This window comes from Alternaria ventricosa (assembly GCF_023758065.1).
Source record: "Alternaria ventricosa strain BMP 2768 chromosome Unknown scaffold_35, whole genome shotgun sequence".
Classification (NCBI taxonomy): domain Eukaryota; kingdom Fungi; phylum Ascomycota; class Dothideomycetes; order Pleosporales; family Pleosporaceae; genus Alternaria; species Alternaria ventricosa.
In genome coordinates, this window is record NW_026055715.1 from 135,291 (window position 1) to 152,732 (window position 17,442).

At 52.7% G+C, this 17,442-nt stretch overlaps 2 protein-coding genes and 1 non-coding gene across 3 annotated transcripts; 1 reads left to right on the plus strand and 2 right to left on the minus strand.

Moving 5' to 3' along the window:
- Positions 1-633: 633 nt before the first annotated feature.
- On the plus strand, positions 634-1,947 carry J4E93_010776 (uncharacterized protein; the record flags this gene model as incomplete). The annotated part of the gene is made up of 1 exon (XM_049348653.1): positions 634-1,947. The coding sequence occupies one exon, from the start codon at positions 634-636 to the stop codon at positions 1,945-1,947; it is 1,314 nt and encodes a 437-aa protein (XP_049194218.1).
- Positions 1,948-4,470: 2,523 nt separating this feature from the next.
- On the minus strand, positions 4,471-4,552 carry J4E93_010777. The gene has a single exon. It is a non-coding gene; the product is annotated as a tRNA-Arg (tRNA).
- Positions 4,553-7,616: 3,064 nt separating this feature from the next.
- Positions 7,617-17,173, minus strand: J4E93_010778 (uncharacterized protein; the record flags this gene model as incomplete). The annotated part of the gene is made up of 7 exons (XM_049348654.1): positions 7,617-9,136; positions 9,314-9,947; positions 9,995-10,385; positions 10,433-14,954; positions 15,001-15,341; positions 15,393-16,875; positions 17,143-17,173. 7 exons carry the CDS (start codon positions 17,171-17,173, stop codon positions 7,617-7,619), a joined length of 8,922 nt encoding a protein of 2,973 aa, XP_049194219.1.
- Between the last annotated feature and the right edge of the window lie 269 nt (positions 17,174-17,442).

Here is a 17,442-nt window from a genome sequence, read left to right on the forward strand (position 1 = left end):
GTCTTATCCTCAGCCGCCAGTATCTGGTCCGAGAAACGTGCCTGGATGCGCGCTGGGCTGGGTGTGTGCTTTTGGTGTCTCGATAGGAGACCTCCCACGCTGCCCTTATTACTTATCGCCGCCCGATAACCCTGAGACCCCAACGTCGTCATCCTCCCTTATCACCACCGAAGAACCGCCTCGAGTCCACCACCATAGTATTTACTTCTTCATACCATCCTCGCCTTTTTTGACTCTGCCTACCCTCGTGTGCGAAAGCAGAGCAGTGCGTCGGCGATCTTCGGCACACGTAAACCCTGTAGTCTCATGTCGCCCGCGACTTGCCCTTGCAGACCCGTCCAATCGCCTACCAGCAATAACGTAAAGAAATCCGACGGCCGCACGTCACATCCAGCCTAGCCAGCACCAGCCGTACCTGGATCGTCCCAGCTGTTAGTCACGGGGAAAACGCCTTCAGGGCCCAAGCCGACGATAATGATGTACTCGCCAAGGTCCTTTCCCTACCTCCAGCACTCGTCTCCGCCATCCTCACGCACCTCCCGCTCCAGGCCTGAAAAGATGGGCACGCGAACGCGATCCAGTCCTTCTCCGAGAAGTGTCATGCCGGTCACAGTGGGAACCAACACGCAATCTATGAATAAGAACGGGTCCCTCTCACATACCGAGGCTACAACCATGTCACAGCCCGTCGTTATTCCTCCTCGAACGCCCCTCAAGTCGGCAACTTCAACACAGACTGTGAGAATGAGGGGACACAATGGCGGCAGACCCGCTCGCAATTCACAGAGCCACGATGCGAAAGCCCTGCCACCGGCCGTTGCAGCCTTGCTGGCCGTTACCGCTATCCCCAAGATGCCCACCCGCCGACGACCACGCACTACTACCGAACGGAGGATATCCATGGACGAATTGATACAGGAGTGGAAGCAGGACGATTCCGACACTCCGCCTTCACTTGTCGGCTCGCCCATGGACCTGCTTCTTGGTCGCGTGGACGAGTCGGACGATGAGTACAGCAGCGTTCTGAGTATGGAGCAAGAGAAGGGCTCTTTCCTGACGTCTAGGTCCATCTCGAGCGACTCAATATCCACCCTACCGCCTTCGCTGGACTACGAAGACCCGTCGTTCGCGTCGCATTGGGACAATCTCAGTACACCAGATTCACTGGGTAGGAAGTCACTGCCAGAGCGCAGGGAGAAAATTGTCTCTTCACCACCAAAGGAGGACTGCGTCTTGGACCATCCCCTGCTCCATTTTGGCCCGGACGAATGCGAGGACATTATTGCGACAGACATCAACGAGACTGTCACTCCAGTACCTTCCAACGAACGATTTAGGTCATTCAAGTCAAACCTGACTGCGTCACTCCAAGCACTCAAGTCAGCCGCCAAGTCCTTCTCCAACTTTACAGCTCCCAGCGTTCCACCGGATGACTTCCTTACTCGGTCGTTGCTGGCACCCAACTACACAAGCGAGATGCGACCGAAACACGTCGAAGGCCTGCCATCACCCGAACTGCGACGATACCTCAACCCACAGCCCTCACCAATCTCACCGACTGAGTTGTCAATGCATTTACACGACTCTCTTACCCTCGATGCCGACGCCGAACCCCACGCGCCGATGATCCAAATGCAGACATACGAACGCCGAGGGCGATCACAAAAGTCGCGCCGGAGTCGCTCCACGGATCCCTTTTCCGAAGCAGGACGCGTCCTGTCAACCGACGCACCTACCGTCCGGCAGCGCGAGCCACGCGAGAATAGCGACTTTCTACGTGTAATCGTGCTCGAAATGAACATGCGCCGCGTGGGCAAGCTCGACACAAAGGCCGTCGGCAAGGCACGTATTTGGTTGCCGCCAAGAAAGCCTGGGTCTAGCAAAGCACCTTCCCTTCACGGCGCAAGCGGTGTGCCGCTTAGATGGACTCCCGTTACCGCTGCGTGAATGCGCTACGGCTAGCAATTTCATCAGGCCGTCTCGTTGCGTCAACAGGCTGGGTTGGGCATGCACGCAGCACTCGGTACGGTACCCTCGACACGTTCACCACGACCACGACACGAACCGACAATGTCGCATGCATGCATGCAAGCATGTCGTGTCGAGCTCCACCCACGTAGCGCATCGCGAATGTGCAGGCAGGAATTCGATCCTTGGTCATTGGCAGACGCGCCATGCAGCCCTGTCAAGCTCGACGATCCCGGATTCAGAGTCTCCGAGGATCGCATCACCTGCCTTGGCATAGCGCGCGCTCGCTCGCGGATTCTAGTGGAGCCGCCAATCGAGCAGAATTCCTGGTCTTGGTATAGGACAACGTCACAGCCCGCACCGTTGGATCTGGCTGCGGATACTCGCGACATGGGGTCGCACGTGTCGTGGATATTTCTGGTCGCGAGACATCGTCTAAGCAAGTTTCTCGACCAAGCAGTCAAGTCAGTCATGGGAAGGTCGGCCGCGCGAGGTCGCTCGGCGATACGCACGTCTCGGTGGTTCATCGGGACCCGTGACCTGCTTTCCACACTCACACGACACACGGTTGCGGAGCAAGACGTCACACATCGCATGCACGCAGGCGTCGCCTCTTTCCGCTGCGCAACGGTCGCCCACACTCCACCTTCCGTCCGGTGAAATGACCTGTCCCCGTCACGATAACTCGCTTGCGCAAAAGCTGGGGACCTTTCTCACGATGCCACTTTCGCAAGTCCCGTCCCCACCCGGCATCCGCAATGCCGGGTCTCGCCGATAGACGCCCGTCCGCCAGGTTCGACTCGCGACACGGTGGGGGTACACGAACCGGCACATTCGTGTTACATGTTTGTATCGAGCAAATGGCTTGCCCGAAGGCCTACGAGACATTTCCGAGGCGGCTATGAGCTGATTTTTTTCTTTCCGTTCGTTTTCTTCTCTATATTATCGTGCGCATATTAGCGGAGCCTCGCGGCATTTGCCAGATTATCCATTTTCTTTTTTTCTCACGTCAGATCTTTTCTTTCCGCGGTTTTTCGAAGCATGGGGCATGGGTACCGGCGTTTGCGCGATGGGAGCATACGACGGTCAAGCGCTGACCGCAAGAATTTCTCTCTTTTCTTTTTGACAGTAGATCAGTCAGTGTGTGTGCGTTTATAGCGTCGCGTAGCATATCGTTATATCCGCATCGCATGGCATCGTATCGTATCGTATCGCGTGTTCGCGATCTAGATTGCATGACTTCACTGTCACACATTTGATTCGGCATGGTTACAGCATTCGCTTCGAGGCATATATATATCATCACAACAAGTACATATCCAAACAATTCAAAACATCAAATAACAGACTTCCGACTAGTGCAGGTGAGGTGATGCGTGTGGGGTATGCTGAGTGTGCGATTTTAGTATTCTCGCTTTTAGGTGGACGATATGGTGGGAGTGATGCGTATATTCGAGCTGGATACATGGCACGGGTCGTGGTATCGCAAGGACTGAAGTGCATGTGTGATCGAAGATGGAAGATGCGTCTGCTATCGTGGGTGGATGGGCATACCTGGGTATGAGGTAATGGAGCGAACTGCTCGTGTGCTGGTAGAGCGAATTGATCTGGTCATTTCCCATTGTGCGGGTTACCGGTCGACTCTGTATGGGCTAATCTTAGGTCTGCAATTAGTACTGACAAAGTCGTCTGCGCGAAACGCACATTAGTCATGCGGTATCCAGGAGGCATTCGTTGTTTCTGCATAAACATACATTAAGATCAAAAGTAATGTGCATGTCTGGGTACGGTATGTACGTGAACACAACTCGTAAAACGGCGTTGTACTGCAAAGAGATGGGTATTATTCGGGCTGAACAAGAGCTTATGTTCTACAAATTCGAGTGCAGATGGGCGCAGGTAGCAGTATATATGTACTTCTTACTTAGTTTTATCTTTGTCAATTTTGCGTCATTTGCTTGCCTTCACAATATCTAAGCACATTCCTCGTCATGCCAGTTGCTGCTCCTGAGTTATCGTCGGTCAGTGCGAGCTCGGATGTAGGGGTTCGCTTCGATGTGTCCTCAATAATTGTTCGGCTGCCTGTTCGATGAAACCAGACTCTGTTGCGAGAATGGGTAAAAATGTAACATCTTTAGTCTGGCAACCGACGAAATATGCCGAAGGCTGGATGTAGTGCGGCGGTCTTCATCGTTGTACGGAAGACAATCTTCATCCCTGTCTACGTGAAATGTATATTCTGAAGGTTCCCAGCACGAAAGTTTTGGGCTTACATGACAAACCTGTCTAAAGTTTCTTGAGAGTACAGCTGAACAGAACTAACACAGATGCCTACCGACACTTCTACTGTAACGGTATGGCTCGTGTGTAGAAGCGTAAGGTGTTTCACGAGTGCAAAAAAATCCGGCATGGAGGAAATCATGATCAAAATGATGCCACGCATCTCCTAACCTCTCCAACTCGTGCCAACAAGCAAAAAGAAAGCTATTAAGCCATATTCTATGACCTAACCAGGGGTCGAACCTGGAATCTCTTGATGTCGAAGTAATCGTAGTCAAGCGCCTTGCCATTGGGCCATTAGGCCAGTTGTACTGGTTGTTGATGGAGAAAATTGAATTTTGTCAGCATATATTCTTGAACATGAATGCACATAGCCCGTATAGCATGCTAGAAAGCCTGATTGTAGCTTGTTGCGTTTGATGGTACCGGGAGGTTGCTGGCTAGTAGCATGCCAAAAAAACTTTTGTGCTGTGGGGCTGCGGGATCCGCGAGTGAGGGGCACAGCAGATTTTCGGAAGCGAAGCACGACAACGCCGTACGCGTGCATGACTGTAATCAACGGCAAGATCTCAAAGTTACCACCCCAGGTAATCGTCATTCTGTCCGCTCTGTTTGGCTGCATTCACAAGCGACACTTGGGCTGAACGGCCGTACACGATCTCATCACAAAAGTCTCACGATGCCGACAATTACTAAGTTGACTACTACATGGCACGACGGGGAATCAAATCACATATCTACAAAAACCAAGAAACCAAATGCATAGTTCGCGATACCTTGCTACCAGTATAGTGTTGCTGGAGCTCGATCTGCCCGTGCCAGGCGGGAAAGCAGTCACAGCGACGTTTCGCGATGGCTTCTAGCCGCAATCGACACCTATTTCCAAACCTGCCTGGTAGAGGAGGACTGGCTGACGCTAACGCAGAGTCAAAGCAAAGCATCGCTGTGGCTTTGATGGCACTTGTAAACTTGCCTCTCTTGGACCCGGCGTCTACGGTAAACCAGCCAATCAGATAGGCAGTTCTTTCAAAGCAAAGAATTGCTGAAGCTTTCGACAGTAAACGTAAACCTGCCCGTCTCGGACTGACGCTAGGATTCATGCCATCTAGCCTGTGAGTCAGTGCTCTCTGTGAAAGCAAAGTGTCGCTGTGCCTTCGACGGCTGTTTCGAACTTGCCCGTCTCGGACATGATGATACGGAGGCCAATCAGGCCACTCATCTTGTCAAATCGAAGAATCGCTCAAGAATTCGATAGCAAATGCGAAGTTGCCTCTTTTGGACATGACGCTAGGTAGTGTGCCATCGAATGCTGTACGAAAGCGAGAAATCGCTATGCTTTGGATGGCATACTTCGATGGCATATGCAAAGTTGCCTGTCTTGGACGTCACGTTTGTGGCAGGCCAATCAGATAGGTCATCCCGTGAAAGCGAAAAATCGCTGAAGCTGCTGCTGCGTTCCACGGTGAATATCAAACCTGCCTGTCTCGGAATTGAGGCTTGTGGTGGGCCAATCAAGTCGACTGGAATCTGAAAGCAATCTTTCGCGAACGCAGGCTTGGCCGCAATCTACAGCTGTTGCAAACCTGCCTGAAGTGGAAGGACGGGTGGATAGACCTCGTCATCGACTTTAGCGATTGGTGGTTTTCTTGGGAGGGCTGGGCAGCCACCGTGGAACATCCATGGATCACTGTGCTCGTCCTCAGTTGCAATCGGCCACACCCCTGAAACTGTTCTGGAGACGATTCAAACGCAGCTTCCTCAATAATGTAGACCCAAACAATGAGATGATGTTGAGCTGTATTGTCCAATACCACGCTCTTTTAAACTGAACAGCGAGAGGAGCATTAGGAGTAATCGCCCGCACCCCAACCACCTGTGAACATAATGCAAGATCCCGAGGTCAGTGACTTTCAGCAGCAAACCCAAAGTTCCTGTATCAAGCAGTGGCGACCTGACGCTGAGGAACTACGCCGTAATCTACAGTCTTCCTGCAAAGCTGCCTGAACTGGAATCTGCCATGTGTTCCATCAATTGAGGGGCTCAATATCGAAGGCGGCGTTCAACTGTGCAATGTGAACAAGCTGTGTGCCCTTGACGGAGACGCTACGTGCTTCTGTTCGCAAAAGCGACATTCTTTGTGGGTACTGAACTGGTAGCACATCATCGCTGTCGGAGCCATCTTGGATCGTGAGCAACTTGCGATCCTTGTGTAACCATAGACAATCAGAACCTCACAGAACTATCGTGAACAGTTTGCCGCGATCGACACCTTCTCAAAACTTACTTGAACGAGACGTCTCACGTGCGGCGTCCTGCAGTCCTCCGTGCATGACGCACGAAAACCGGCTTTTCCTCGATCTGTTCTAGCTGGACACTACTCGTAGATCACCTACCCGCTGCACTCTAGCGGCCGATTAAGCCAATCAGCATCACTCTAATAAATTTTCGAACGTCGATATGGCCTCCAACCGCGATCAACACCTGAAGCAAAGTTACCTAGTTGGGAGTCATTACGTCGACGACTGGGTCTTTCTGCAGGGGTCTCTCTGCTCATCCCTGCGAAAGCGATGTGTCGCGAACAGTGTCTTGGCTGCGATCGATACCCTTCCTTCGAACTGCTTGTTCAGGAAGCGTCGCTGGGCGAGCTGCATGATGCGAACGTAGTTGTGGAGGCCGAAACATGGGAACGGTTGCTGATATTCTTTGCGCGTGGGAAAAACGCTATTGTTGAGAGCGTATGCGGAGCTGCGATCTCCTAGGCTCGCGCAACATTTGCCTGGCAACATCAGCATCGAAATGGCCGTCGTGCCTTCACGCCTGCATGCAGCAAATGCTCATCGAGCAGATGCAGGCAAGACGCCGTCCGCGGGCCAGTCGACGCAGCCGGGGCAACCGGGGTATGCCTCCGCAATCCACGCCCTCTCGAAATGTGCCTGTTTGGGAGGTGCGGCCTCGTTGCATCCCTTCCTCTCGATCACTCTTTTGCAGTATACAGGATACATTGATACCTCAAAAGTAATGGAAAACACTATCTTCATGACTACATGACTCTACGGTTGTTCATACACAAGTGCGTAGGGCTGTTGTAGTTGGTATGAGGGCGCAGGACTCTAGCCAATTTTCCACATAGAACGCAGGATCCAAAGAGCAAGAAAATTGGCTTCGCGGCATCAACGCATTTGCCGGTAGTCTACATGCAAGGAAAGCGTTAATTTGGCGATTCTCTACGCGAACACAAGTCGGAAATTTATTCGCGACGAAGAGATTTTGGGTGCGTGCGGTTTCGGTGTGTTCACGGATGGAGGGAAAAACCACATGACCTTGAATTTCTATAATATTCGTGCGCAGAGCTCATGTAGTCGCCTCGCCTATGCGTAACTCGCCCAACCCATATACAGCACCGCCAAGTTCCGCTCATCAGTAGCTTGCTGAATAAGCTCATTCACCGTGGCCTTGGTACTAAGCGTTTTGCTCAACTTTTTCTCCACGACGCTAAGCGCCCGTCCCGCTTCGCCAGCCTGTTCCTCCTTCTCCCTCTTCTTGTTATCTTCCTGCGCGACCGCTGCTGCCTCTTCGGCAGCCGATTGACCCGATGGCGCGGGTGTACCTCCCGGTGCAACAGTAGTCGAGCGCGCGGTACCATTTGCACCCGTTTCTTGGTTGGCTTCCTGCATACGCTTCGCCTTTGTGGGTGTGACGCTCCAATTGACAAGAGGATCATATCGCAGGACGTTGAGGAGTGTCATGATGGATTCTCGCTCTTCACGCAGCGTGTCCATGGTAAATTCGCAGCAACGGCGGAAGACTCCCTCTGTCTTTGTGTATCCCATGCCGTCCACCAAATCGCGCGTTAGTCGGAACGGCACGACTTCTGGTACTGGCAGGACGCGACCAGCTTCGAAACTCACACCGAGATCGATATGGACTACCTCACCAGACTTCTCGTCGAGGAGAATGTTGTGACAATGACGATCGCCAAGACCGAGGACGTGTCCAAGGATGGAGATGGCGGCTGTTGAGCGCGTGTATGCCAGGCGACGTTCAAACCACTCGTCTGGGTCTTCGAAGCGCTCAAGTAGGAAGTAGCGCATCACGGGGTGGAAGTTGTCCGCAATCTTCTGCCATACTTTAACGCGCGTGGTGAGGGAGTCCTGCTGGCATGCGCCGATCTCTTTGCGACATTTCTCGGGCTTGTAGTCGCTTGGGTAGTATTTCTCGTGAGCTGGCATGACCCAGAGATGTAGAGGAATGGTGTTCTGCACGAACTCCATGAGACCAGAACGTGTTGAAAGTGGAAGAACTTTGTATGTGCGGATGCCGAGATTGCGAATACGCGTTGCGGTGTGGTTCTTCAGTAGTCGCGATACTTGGTCGAATACCTGCTCCATGATTGCGTCCTGGCGTAGGTCGTCGTTTCCGGATTTGAACAGTTGCTTGTACGGTTTGCCATCGGTGCCCTTAGCAGTGATGACTTTTGGCGCACTAAGTCCGTTCGCAATTGTCATGGTCGACTTGAAGCCTGCGATCTTCGGCAAATCGCTGTAGTTCATGTTCGGCCGAACCTCAATTTGAAGAGTAGCCGGGGGTACGTTGAGCTTCGGCACCCTGTTCACCAGATCTCGTGACTCCTTGTACCTATCAAGGGGTAACTCACGACCTTGCTGAGTACTCTCCTTCTCGCCCTTGAACATAGCAAGATGATGATAGACCTCATTCGATTGGAAGATCGAGCTCCAGTACGATCGTCCCCTCTTATCAGTACTAAGCGCCGTTGCAAGGCCACCCGCGGCTTTCTGACGGGATTTCGCAGATTCATCCTTGGCTCGAACGACATCTTCCCTAGAGGTGGCGGCGACCTTCATCTGAATCGCGAAGATCTGATGCATACCTGGTGTACGAAGTCAGCAACACATCTCTTATCAAATCGTACCACACAAGGGAAAGACTGAACACCGTGGAGCCGACTTTGACATTGGGCCCCCTACTTCGCATGTTTACATCTTAATGTAATCTCTAGGGTGCTCGGATTTTCCCTTGGATGGGGTAGTACAGGAATTTGACTTACCATGGAATGGGTGGTCGACGCAGATGCGGAAAACCAGCTCCATCAGCAGATGCTGGAAGTCGTTCTCTTCGGCTTGTAGTCGTGAGGATAGCTGATTCATCAGCAAGGCGAACTTCCCGCTCGGCACATCCTTGAGGTATGCCTTGACAGCTTGGTTCGCTAGAGGCGTATCAGAGTATTCTAGCCACAATGAGAACACGCGGAGGGCGTCGTGGTTGTATTCGTCGCTGGCCAGAAGAGACAAGAGATAGTTTTCGAGACACTGGCGAAGGAATTGCTCGCGGCCCTTGCGCATTCTCTCATATTCCGCATTGTCGAGGTCGTACCAAGTCTTCGCGCGACGAGCGTTTCGGTGGTACGTCTCGCGCATTCCTTTACTCTTGTCGGTCTTCGAGAGCTTCGCGAAGTCATGGTACTCTTGTAGCTTTCGGTCCATCACGGTCTTGATCCGGTTCATGTCTTCCGCCGCTTCAGGACTTTGAAGCTGCTTATCGCAGAAGAGAGCAAACTCGTGGAAGACTTGGCCTGGGCCCAAGCCCTCTTTCTGGCCTTTGAGCTCACGGATTGCTGGTTCCAGGTACTCTTTCATGATCGCATCGGGCTTGGCGAGGCGAGCTTCGGCAAGATGATGTCCCTGGTATTGTTAGTCGAGAGATGTGTGCAGCTATTCGGTATTCTTACCAGTCGAGCAAGCAGTACTGGCAAACTGAGATCAACGTTCTGCGAGTCGAAATCGGCGTTGTCGATGAGATGCTGACGCATCCTTACTGAGATCTCAGTTTCACCTTGTTCCCACAGCACATTAGCTACCTCATGCTGAGCTGTAGCTTCAATGTCAAGACCTATAGCCTTGCACTCCGGTACGATGTCGGAGAGGTAGGTCACACTTGCGAGCGACTCTTGGAGTGCTCCATGCTTCCTGCAAAGACTGGACGATGAAACTAGAGCCTCTACCTCCATGCCTCGCACGGTCGCAGTCCGGGTGTGAAGCGAGTCAACGAGAGCGGCATTTGTACCGAGCACGTTGAAGAGCGTCTCACGACATGATAGTAGCTGGCGTACGTCATTAAATCTAGTGATGATAAGTATACGGTCTTGGAAAGGTTGAGCGATACTTACTCGCCAGCCCGCATCCACTTCTCTCGAGCCTTCATGCGATCCCAAATATCTAACAAATGCTCCGAACGTTCAGCTGTAATCACTTCGTCTGCTTCTGTGAGCGCCCCTAGCGTGCGCAGGCGAGTCTTCGTGGATATCGATGAAGTGGCTTTTCCGCAGAGGAATTTCATCGTCACCTGTAGTTGGCGGTCGAAGTTCTCTTGAGCCTCTGTAGCGCTCTTCGCAAAATGCAGTCCTTGAAAGGCTTTGAACAAGGTGCTTGCCTCTGTATGGTTTACTTCCGGCGCTTTGATATCCCACTGGCCCAGTTTGCGCGCAGTATGCAGCGTACTCTCAACGACGTCGTCTCCAGCATCGCGGAACTGGTCGTTGGAGAGTAACGAGTGCGTAAGGCTGTTCATGTTCAGCATGATGAGAGATTTGAGTGTTCCTCTGGAGTCTACCGCCTCAAATTCGTTGCGCCGGCGCATTTGACTGTCTAGACGAGCGCCACGAAAGAGCAGACTCTTTACCCCGTCACCCTCGTAGTCGAGACGGTCTAGCACTGACAACAAGCTGGAACCCCGATCGACACCGTAGAACGAATCAGGCTCATCGAGGTTTTTGTAGATAGAAAGCTGGAGCTGCAGCGGCACTTTTGGAGGGTCGACCCTAACAGACGATCTCCTGGTGCTGCTCTTGATGATTGGCTGGCCAGAAGATGTCTCCGCAAACAAAAGCGCACTCCTGAACATGCCACAGTCGTTCGCGGCTTGTGAAGCCTCTAGATAGTCGACGTCTAACCATTTATCTCGCTCCACTCTGGTAACCTCCTTGGGGACTGGTTGGCTTCGGAGGTAGAGGATGGATTGGATAAGGATGCGGACGTGCGGTACGGTATCTGGGCTGCAATCGCGGAACCAAGTGGCCATCGCCTTCGATACGATGTCATGAACATTGCGCTCCGCTTCGTATTCGTCAAGTAGCACGAGATGAAGTATGTAGGGCAGAAGCTTCTCCGCCATGTGGTTGATACCGCGGAGCAAGTCTGGAAGAGCCCCCAAGATGGGGTCATCGATTGCAACTCTGCATAGTGCCATTGTGAGGTCTCTAATCCAGTCAGATACAGGTTGGACCGGTGTAGGTGAGACGGCTTCGCGAAGACCATCCGTCACAGGATGCGAGGTGGTATCTGGCTCCGGGGGCTTGTACACAAGGGCTTTACCGATGGCCTCCGGAATAACTCGATGCATCTCGCTCATGTACTGCGAATCAGGCACCAATCGAGATATCAAGCGTCGTACAGCATCCTCCGCAAGGCTGACCTCATTTCGTTCGTCGCTGTAAAATAGATCGATAACCTCGTTAACAATAGCTTCTCGTGATGACTTTCCAGGAACCGACTTGGAAGTCTGCACTGAGGATGCCCATGGCCGAGCCTGCGCAGAGCTCTGCTTCACTTCTCCGTAGGCGCTATATGCTCGTCCTAGGACCCGTGCGGTCCATAACAAATAACCTTCGCCCACCTTGCTTCTGCGACACGACTCCCAGACAAGGGGTGCATACTCTGCAGCATCGTGATCCAAGCCGAGGACGTCATCTCGGGCGTTTGGAGCTGGTTCAAAGTTCTGGCAAAGCAAGTCTAATGCGACATCGCGTGACGTTTTGTTCAATAACTTGCGTCCTGACTTCGCGTCGTCCAGTATCTCAAGAAGAAGCTTACTCTCTTCACTACCTCGCAACGAGTTGCCTTCGGCATTGACTTGAGCAGCGGTCGCGGTGATGAGCTTGAACGCTTTGATAGCGGAAGAGCGCTCTACACCAGTAATTGCCTGCGCGTGCGCCTTGAGATACTCAGTAAGCCAAGCATGGAATCTGTTGGCTGCATTCATAGTCGCTAGATGTTGGGATTGTTGGGTGGTGTTATCCTGAGAGGAGCCTAGGAATACTCGAAGAGAGATGAGAATCGAGAGGCCGATGCCTGTAACGAAGCTGAGCTGTTGACGAAGATACTGTGCGCCGTGTTCAAAAAGATACTGCATGATGCCAACTGTATCTTCAGCACATTGCATATCGGTGAGGAAAGGGCGCAAAGACTGCAGCGTCATTTGCAGTGGGTACCCTTCATGTGCTACAGGTCCAGCCAGCGCAACTATGACTCGAATCTTCCTGATCATTGACCGGGCATACAGCGAGCCGAGAGCAGGGTGGATGCGATCGAGCAGGGAGCGCATCACATATGTATATGTGCTCGGTGACCAGAAGCCAGCCGGTCTGTCGCCCGTCCGTCTACACAAGCGTTCCAGCTGATCAGGCAGATAGAAGGCGGAGAACGAAGGCTCAATACCTATGTTAAGGCCTTGTGCAGATTGGCCAATTTCGGCAATTTCGGCTAGAACTGCAGCGGCGGGATTGAAGGCTGGTTTCTTCTCCAGCGACTTGGGTAAACGTTCCTCGTGATCGATGGTTTGGAACATGTGGCCCAACACCTGAGGGAAATGTTTCTGCACCAGGCCATAGTATTTGTCGCTACCAACCATGTCTTTCAGCAAGTTGCCGAAGCTGGAGTCGGCTTTGTTACGGGCGGAGCCCCTGCAAGTGTCCCATGCAATTGTATATGCGGCTGCTTTGCCGATATTTCTCGATAGCATCTCCTGTGCTGACATGTCCAAATGATCAGCTAGAAACTCCACCTCATCCTTGCGCCCGAACATCATGGCTTGGCCCACCACTTCGGCTTCGATGTCACGAAGAAGGTCAGAAAGCGACGCGTAACCGAAGATAGTAAAAGGAATACGGCCGACCTTTTGGCCTCGGTCTAGCCAGGTGAATATGACTTGTGGTGCAAAAAGCCGGAATAGGCTTTGTGAACCACCGAGACCTCTTGACTGCGCCACGTTCAAGATGCATCGTTCGGCGTGGTAGGTAGCGCCTGAGATAGTTCCTGCCGTGGCGAAGATTCGATATACGCTGTGACGCAGCAGCGTATGCCACTTGGATGCCAGTCGCGACAGGACGAGCAACCGAACCGCTATGCCCTCAAGACCTTCGTCATCTCCAGGCAAGCTGCTGTCGACACCCTGCAAAATCTTGTCGTGTTCGGAGAGAACGAAATCTTCGAACATTCTTGGCAAGTGCTCCGCGATGTGATATTTGACAGTCATTTCGCCTGTTGACAGCAGCTCGAAAAGGCTAGTCCGTACTGATGGAACCTTCCGATTTTGCGCAAAATCGGGATGATGCTTCAGTAGGCCATGCAGAAAGACTGCTATCGTTGTCTGCAAGTTTGCTGAACGCCTGACTCCTCCTTTCGATTTCTCCATCTCTTTGACGTAATAGACATACAGGGCCTCTACGTTGTCGTAAAGATCTTGAGCCTCGCGATCGGTTGCATCAGGTAGCCAAACGAGTGTGGTTCCAATCAGAACCTCGACAAGCATACCGTTGGCGACTTCGGAGGTGTTGTATTCACGAGCACGAGGATCGATAAGAGCTTCGCTGAACCGTTCGAGGAGATTGAGGCAGTCGTTCCTGGATATCTTCAGGTTGCTGTTCCATACCGAACGAAGAAATTGGCGCGAACGAATAAGGTCGTTCTCGGAGAGAGAGACGAGGTAATCGACGAAATCCGGGGGCACTGCTCCAGGCTCTAATTCAGTACGCTTGGCCAGAGACGAAATAAACTGCAAGTGTGCTAGACAACATGCACGCAGAGCAGATAGATCGGTTTCTGCCTGCACATCATGTCGAGGTACATCATTATCGGGAACTGTTGCTCCAGCAGTCATCTGTGAGTCAGGCTCGTCGTCCACATCCATGAAGTCATCTTCATCCGCGTAGAACGATTGCTTGACCTCTTTGCGTTGCTGGAGAGCCCGGGGTAAATGCTGAGCCAGCTGATCGATGCCCATCAACTCATATACACCGGAGCTCACTCGCTTTGAAGAGCTGATATCAGGAAGACCTTTTGCACAGGTCTCAAGGACTGCATCAACTTTGTATTGTTCCATCTGAGGCTTAGCCAGTGTAGCGGCAAAAGACTCGATCAGGGCAGCTGCAGACAATCGGAGAGTACGCACACGGCGGTCGTCAGGATCGCTCAGAGCTGCAACAGCTGGCGCGACGATGCACAGATTTGTGACGATGCGCATCATATCTGACGTGATGCCTTGTATGTTTGATGTAGCCATATCCTTCCAACGGTGCTGGGCTCGTTCGAGCTCGGATACGCAGAAGTCAAGAATCCTGCTTCCAAGTTGAGTGGAGGAGACTTCGCCCGTGGGCTCGTCGGAGGAGATACGCGGTCCTTGTTCGATCTTGGCTACAAAATCTTTCACGGGTCGGAGAAGCAGGAGATAATGTGCGAGGTCTTTGTAACGCGCCATCTGCGTTCGAGCTTGCCCAATAGGTCCAAGTACCAGATAAGAGGCCGGCTCCGGTGGGCTGTAGGGTGCGTCCAAGCACGTGTAGAGTACGCGCAGTACATCACGGGCGTTGCAGTGGTGAGCATTCAGCGCCGAGTATGTCCGCTCAGACCATAAGCCTGTATGATGTCAATTCAGCTCCAGAAAAAGCTTGATAGCGCTTACTGGGAGTCCATTTGGTGAGGAGCCAGTTAAGGATCCGCTCAGCTGTCGAACTGAAATGTGTCGGGTTTTCTTTGATTCGCTCCTGAAGAATGGTGGTGAGTAGCGATGAACTGCTCTCTGTGAGTAAAGCCGGCCCGCTTAGTTCTATCGACAAAAGCATAGACTGGACAGTCTCAGACACTGCTGAGAAGGGAACGATGCTCAGGCGTAGGAGAACGTCCATGAGATGACACGCCGCGCGGGATATGGATACGGAAGTGACTGCGCGAGATGCGCTTTGCCATGCAGAGATCCAATAGGGAAGAAGGGTTGAGTGGGATGCTGTTTGTTGAAGCGCGGCTCTGCGCAAACGTCAGCTACGTCCGCTGTGTATAATGTCATGATATGCCTACCCTGCCAAACCTATCATTGCCCACACTGAATGTACTGGGTTCTCATCTGAGATGCATGAAGTGAGCTTCTCCAACAGCGATTGGAGTTCCTCCTCGTCAAATGGTCCTTCCTGAACCATGAACGAAACGACCTGTAGAGCTGCTCGCTTGGCATTCGATCTGGGCTCAGACACATGACGAAGGTATTCAGGAAACAATTGAGTAATGCGAACGCGTTTGCTAAAGCTTTCTTCGCTGTCGCTACGGTCGTGGGCGATGGACATCCTTCGCTCATCAAGCATAAATGAAAACCGCGCAATGGTGGATACTGTAGACCATAATCCTTCATATCGCTGATGTTCAGTCTCCATGGAGAATGCGCATGTGTTCAGGGGATGAGTCTCATTGCGAGCGGGCCCCAAGTGCCGAAAACAGAGATGATCCTCTTCAAGATATTGGTGCGCGGTAGTTTCTTGCCTGCGTCGGTAGTCGCCATACATGGTCTCAACGAGGCCTTCCAGGTCAGAGCTGGTGGTTTCGTCGTCTGGGTCAGTAAGAAGGCTCGCAATGTGCGCCTCAGTGTATATCAGACTGATCATGATCTCATCCCGTAGGATAGCCTCGGACCACATAAGCTTGAGGAGCGGGAGCAATGTTTGCACCGTACGCTTGGTCAACTCGACAGATTGCAACGTGATGCGTGCGAGGACCGCGTTGACAGCGGCCAGGGCAGCCACGCCTGTACTTCCACGGGTAGTCCTCTGTTGCAAGAACTTTAGTAAGACAGCCAGCACGGCGTCAGCCTTGTCTAGCAATGGCGCATTGGAAGCCTTGACGAGATGATGCAGGCAGTGGACAAAGTCTTCTGTTGCGCGAATGTGCTCTGGAGGGGTTGACTTGGTCTTGGTCACTGGCAAGCGTGGAGAGGCTCTAGAGGACGTGAAGTCGGCTTCAAGGGGAGTGCGGGCGCGACTTGAAACATTAGTGCTCCAGCTGTTCTGCGGCTCACCTTCTGCGGGCGACTCCTGAAAGAAGCCGGCCAGAGTTTCGATGCAGAAATCGACTGCAGCATCCCAGCACTCCTTGGATAGGCGCTCGACGTGGGGTTGGTACTCTAAGAGGGATCGCAGAGTTTTTGGGAGGGCTTCCAGAAGCGGCTCAACCAGTCCAGTCGTCGCAGGAAGCACCTCGATTATCGTGTCTATTATCATCTCGACCGTAGAGCTCTTGATGGTCCGCACGCCCGAGGCGATGACGTGACGCAGGGCCGATGCCGAGAGGGGAAGGAGGGCTGCAGTAGAACCAGCCTTCGTCGCCTTGGTTTTACCGTGGAAGAAGGCGGAGCGCCCATCGTGGAGGCATTGGAAAAGCGTCTCGCATAGCGCTAGGTATGATTTGTTCCCAAGAGCCTCCAGACTAGGCTTCCCGCGATTGTGCTTGAGGATGTGGATGAGGTCTTTGAGGCCGCTCGTTCGGTCGACTACCCGTGAGGACTCGATCAGGACTGCGAAGCGTTAGAATGAGGCCTATGCGAAGCTCGTTTGTATCAATTGTGACAAAAAGCTGAATGACCTGTAGCCTACATCGACGGAACACGCAAAGTAGGTGACCTGACGTCGATGTAGGCTCCAGGGTGTTCAGCTCTTTCCCAGCTTGGCTTGCGAGTGCGCTGCAGCCGGGAGGTGTTCGGTAGGTTCTGAGTTAGCAGATGTGAACGCAGCAGGCCGCGACTACCTCCAGCCTTGATCGTGTGGTTCCCCCCAGGACTTACGCTTTGCATCCTGGATATTGGTCGCCCCCATGGCCAAATACTTATACGCGTAACATGTCGCGGCAACTACGCGACGAATATGGAGGCGAAACGCTTTTACATGCAGTAGGTGTAGGTCCTACGGGTGGTGCGGAGTTATGGCGGAGGTGAGTCGTGACGGGAAAGCGCGTCGCAGGGTTTACGTCCGTGCGCCTTCGCGTTCTGCGAAAGTCAAGCAAGCAAGCTCTCGCTCCATTGTTGAGAAAACAACACCCAAACACGGAACACGACAGCCCACCCGCCGCCACCCCCCCGGCGCAT